This window comes from Pezoporus flaviventris, unplaced genomic scaffold (genome assembly GCF_033815535.1).
Source record: "Pezoporus flaviventris isolate CSIRO_AGI_PZ_B2104156 unplaced genomic scaffold, CSIRO_AGI_Pfla_v1 ptg000116l, whole genome shotgun sequence".
Lineage (NCBI taxonomy): Eukaryota > Metazoa > Chordata > Aves > Psittaciformes > Psittacidae > Pezoporus > Pezoporus flaviventris.
The window spans coordinates 2,145,621-2,150,778 of record NW_026892664.1 but is presented as its reverse complement, the minus strand read 5'-3'; the positions used below and the strand labels follow the sequence as shown (position 1 = coordinate 2,150,778).

General features: G+C 49.3%; 1 protein-coding gene across 1 annotated transcript; it reads left to right on the top strand.

Moving 5' to 3' along the window:
- The first annotated feature begins 3,850 nt into the window (after positions 1 to 3,850).
- Positions 3,851 to 4,777, top strand: LOC133282202 (olfactory receptor 5G9-like). Its single transcript, XM_061478267.1, has one exon. The coding sequence runs from the start codon at positions 3,851 to 3,853 to the stop codon at positions 4,775 to 4,777; it is 927 nt and encodes a 308-aa protein (XP_061334251.1).
- Positions 4,778 to 5,158: the final 381 nt, after the last annotated feature.

The following is a 5,158-nucleotide window of genomic DNA, read 5'->3' as shown; positions in this document are numbered from 1 at the left end:
ACAATCACTAGTAAAGTGTATGGAAATAAATGCATCTGATGAAAAGGACTCCCCATGACCAGCGCGAACCATCCACACAGAGGATGCTTTGTTGTGTTTGTTTTCGGCTCCCTTCAATGCAATATTAGATGATCTCTGTGGATGTAAAGGGCTTCCTCAGGGAAACACTGAAAGGAAGAGGTATGTGATAGATGGGGAAATACAAAGCAAACTGTCCTGGGCCTTTCTTCCTGGGTAGGTCTCTGCAGGAGAACTGGTCTTGGAGGTGCTGATGCAGCCAGAAGGAGTTTGGGGAATGAATGGTTCCTTCAAACAGGTTCAGGTGATTTTAAGCGTGGACTGAGTCTTGGATAATTCATCCAAATAAGTATCAGTTATTTAATAGCAGGACTGAGACAGCACCGTGGTGTTTTGTGTTTAAATTGTGCTAAATGAAAGTAGTTCCCACAAAAAGGAGGCTCAGCCTTAAGGTAAGGCAGTGACCACTGTCTCCAGTGCCTGGTTGATAACTGTTCATCCCAAGCGAGCTTGAAGATCTGAGGGAAGGACCAAAGGTTCAATACAGCTCTGGTATCCCCTGCAGTTCTGATACAGTTTTGGTGTCTATAGAATACTAGAATCATAGAATAGTTAGGGTTGGAAAGTACCTTAACATCACCTAGTTCCAACCCCCCTGCCATGGGCAGGGACACCTCACACTAAACCATGCCACCCAAGTCTCTGTCCAACCTGGTCTTGAACACTGCCAGGGATGGAGCATTCACAGTCTCCCTTGGCAACCCATTCCAGTGCCTCACCACCCTCACAGGAAAGAATTTCCTCCTTATATCAGATCTGAACTTCCCCTGTTTAAGTTTTAACCCATTACCCCTTGTCCTGTCACTACAGTCCCTAATGAAGAGTCCCTCCCCAGCATCCCTATAGGCCCCCTTCAGATACTGGAAGGCTGCTCTGAGGTCTCCACGCAGCCTTCTCTTCTCCAGGCTGAAGAGCTCCAACTTCCTCTGCCTGTCTTCATACGGGAGGTGCTCCAGTCCATGAGCATCCTCGTGGCCTCCTCTGGACTTGTTCCAACACTTCCATGTCCTTTTTATGTTGAGGACACCAGAACTGCACACAATGCTCCAGGTGAAGTCTCACAAGAGCAGAGCAGAGGGGCAGGATCAACTCCTTTTACCGGCTGGCCACTCTCCTTTAGATGCTGCCCAAGATACGGTTCATTTCTTGGCTGCAAGCACACACTGCTGGCTCATGGTCCTTTTCTCATTGACCAACACCCCCAAGTGCTTCTCTGCAGGGAACATAAGAAGGCCATGGAGCTGCTGGAGTAAGTCCGGAGGAGGCCATGAGGGTGCTCAGGGGCTGGAGCAGCTCCCGTATTGCGCCAGGCTGAGAACACTCGGGCTGATCAGACTGGAGAAGAGAAGCTGCTTGGAGACCTCAGAGCAGCTTCCAGCGTCTGAAGGGGGCTACAGGGCTGCAGGAGAAGGACTCTTCATCAGGGAGTGTAGGGATAGGACAAGGGGTGGTGGGTTCAAACTGAAGCAGGGGGATCCAGATTGGATTTGAGGAAGGAATTCTTCACTATGAGGGTGCCGAGGTGCTGGCACAGGGTGCCCAGAGAAGCTGTGGCTGCCCCATCCCTGGCAGTGTTCAAGGCCAGGTTGGACACAGGGGCTTGGAGCAAACTGCTCTAGTGGAAATTGTCCCTGCCCATGGCAGGGGTTGGAAGTTGAGAGCTTTTAGGTCCCTTCCAACATAAACCAGTCTGGGATTCTGTGATACCGGATATGAGCATCCAATACATTTATCCCATGTAAGTGAGCTGGAGCAGTGCTAAGGACCTGTGATAGGCACACATAGGTTAGCATGTGGTCAGAAGTATGTCCCAACTAAAATCTTCCTGGGATGTCTGGTCCTCACATCTTTTCCTTTCTGGATGTTCAGTACCAGGTCTGTGCTTTGTGGATTTGACCATGTCACATCCCCTTCTGTATGTCATCACATTATTGAGGGGAAAGATGCTCTAAATGAAATAGTAGATGGAGGGGTTTTAACATTTAATCCAAACACACCATTTCTGTTTAATGAACTGTACAACTGCTGGAAGAACATGTACTTGTATAATGACAAACTGAATAAATTTGTGGTTTAAAATAAGCACCTTTGGAAACCGTGGTCTTCTGCAAAGAACTGTGATGAATAATGAATGAATGCAATGGCAACCAGTCAAAATCTAATTTAAATTGGTGTGAAGTGAAATGCTCACTTTATAAGCTTTTAATCAAAGTTTCTGATGGAGTTTTCATGAAAAGTAGAGACATTTGGACAATTCCCTCAAGAAAAGAGAACACAACATGTGAAGCAACGTATTCAGATAGAATAAGAGAGGGACTCTTCATCAGGGCCTGTAGGGACAAGCCAAGGGGAATGGCTTTAACCTGCCCGAGGGGTGATTGAGATGAGCTTTTAGGCAGAAGCTCTTCCCTGTGATGGTGCTGAGGCACTGGCACAGGGTGCCCAGAGAAGCTGTGGCTGCCCCATCCCTGGCAGTGTCACTTAGCCCAAAGTAAAGTGATGTTTTTCGGATGTACTCCTTGGGTACAAACTGGAACACAAGAGGTTCCACTTAAACTTGAGAAGAAACTTCCTACAGCAGCGTCCTGAGCTCCAGCTCCTCATGATGCTCTGGGCTTCCCAGGGAGCTGCTTGTGCTGTGTCCTCCCCATGCAGCTGCTGAGAAGGCAGGTTTGGAGATCACCGTGGTTGAGAACGCTCTCAGGAGGGAGGGGAAACCACTCTAAACATCTATGTAAGCTTGCATAGGAACAGAGTTTGGACTGGAAGGGACCTTAAAGCTCATGCAGTTCCAACCCCCTGCCATGGGCAGGGACATTTTCCACTAGAGCAGGTTACCCTAAGCCCTGTCCATCCTGCACTTTCCATAGGTCAGGAATTCCTTCCAGTGTCTAGTTAAGAAGCCCCAGCAAAGATGGAAGGAACTGGTGTTTGGCAAATGCCCGCAAGAGCATGAAGGATCAACTCTGCACTGTGAGAGCACTACTTTTCTCTGTGTTCCAGGTTGAGACGAATGATCTCCAAGCCCCAGGCTCAGCACTAATGAAGTTAATGAAGTGCAGCACTAAGGTAAAGCATGGAACCTCCCCACTGCTTTCCACAAGGGTCATTGCTCAACATCCAGGAGTGAGCCAGAGGAGCACAAACTGTGTTGTGCCATGGTGTTGGAAGAGACCTTAAATCTCACCCATTTCCAAGCCCCTGTGATGGCCGGGGACACCTTCCACTAGAGCAGGTTGCCCTGTCCAACCTGCACTTTCCATAGGTCAGGAATTCGTTCGTTACAAAGAATCCAAAGCAGAGAAGGAAGAAGCAGGTGGTTGGCAAATGCCCACAGAAGGATGAAGGATCAGCTCTGCACTGTGAAAGCACCACGTTTCTCTGTGTTCCAGGTTAAGCAGAATGATCTCCAAGCCCCAGGCTCAGCACTAACACAGGCGATGAGGTGTGGTACTAAGGTAAAGCTATTCAGGTATGCAATGTCCCTACTGCTATCCACAGAGATTGTTGTTCAACATCTAGGAGTGAGCCAGAGGAGCACACACCACGTTGTGCCATGGTATTTAACTGCTTGAGCATCCCTTTGTTCTACCTGTGCTGGCACATGACTCTCACCAACCTGTTCCCCACTGAGCTGTGCCTGAACACTCCATCCTGCAGGACTGTCTCTGAGCAGCTCCCACCACACAGAGGCTTCTCCACCTGGGACATCCCTGCCTCTTGGAGAGGAAACCCCCAGCCAGGAGCTCACACACAAAGCACCATCCAGCCCATGGCACAAAGCAATTGCACCCAAGTGAACGAGTTCAGCCTGGCGGGCTTCACAGAGGACCCGGTGACTCAGGTCTACTTGTTCCTGCTCTTCCTGCTCACCTACGTTGTCACCATTGTGGGCAACCTGGGCATCATCATCTTAATCAGGGCCAGCCACCTCCTCCACTCCCCCATGTATCATTTCCTGGGCAGCCTGGCCTTTGTGGACCTCTGTTTCTCCACCATCATCACCCCCAGGATGTTGGTTGACTTGATGTCAGAGAAGAAGAGCATTGCTTATGCTGGGTGTGTGGCTCAGGTGTTTCTCTTTGATATCTTTGTGGTATCTGAATGCCTCCTGCTGGCTTCAATGGCCTATGACCGTTACGTGGCCATTTGCCATCCCCTGCTGTACCCCCTTGTCATGTCCCCAAAGTGCTGTTTCCAGCTGGTGACTGCCTCGTACCTTGTGGGGCTGACCAATGGCGTGGGACAGACCATCAGCATGTCCACCCTCTCCTTCTGCAGCTCCAGCGTCATCGACCTCTTCTTTTGTGACATTTCCCCTCTCATCTCGCTCTCCACCTCTGACACCACCCTCAGCCACACCATCCTGACCACTGCAGCATCTCTCTTTGGTGTGTCCAGCAGCCTGGTTATCCTGCTCTCCTACGTGGCCATCATCCCCACCATCCTGAGCATCAATTCAGCTGAGGGTAAGCGCAAAGCCTTCTCCACCTGCACCTCCCACCTCACCACTGTCAGCATCTTCTATGGGGCATCCTTTTTTATGTATTCATTCCCCAGCTCAGACAGCTCAAGAGCAGCAGATAAATGGGCTGTGGTGATCTACACCGTGGTGACTCCCATGCTGAACCCCTTGATCTACAGCCTGAGGAATAAGGAGGTGAAGGAGGCTTTGAGGAGACTCTTGAAAATAAAATGATCTTGAATTCTCCCAGTATAGGACCAGATAGAATGGAGATGTAGAGGGTAGATGCTCAGCTTTTGGTTAAGTATGAGTAACATGTTGGGGGTCTTCTGCACCCAGCCTTATGTGATGCACTGGTTGATGTGACTGAGAATACAAATAATTCCATACTCTAAACTTTGATAAATATACTTAGTAGTTAATTTCACCTTATTGTTTAATTAGTCATTTATTTCACCTAGTCAAGACACAAGTAGACAACTACAAGTGTGCAATTCTCTTCACCTTAGGATAAGGGGGACCTTACTGCCCTCTACGCCTGCCTAACAGGAGGATGGAGCCAGGAGGGGACCGTTCCCTGCTCCCAGGGAACAAGGGATGGGACAAGAGGAAACG

Bases quoted from the DNA above. Each gene is read 5' to 3' on its own strand.
- LOC133282202 (XM_061478267.1), top strand. From the start codon at position 3,851: ATGGCACAAAGCAATTGCACCCAAGTGAACGAGTTCAGCCTGGCGGGC.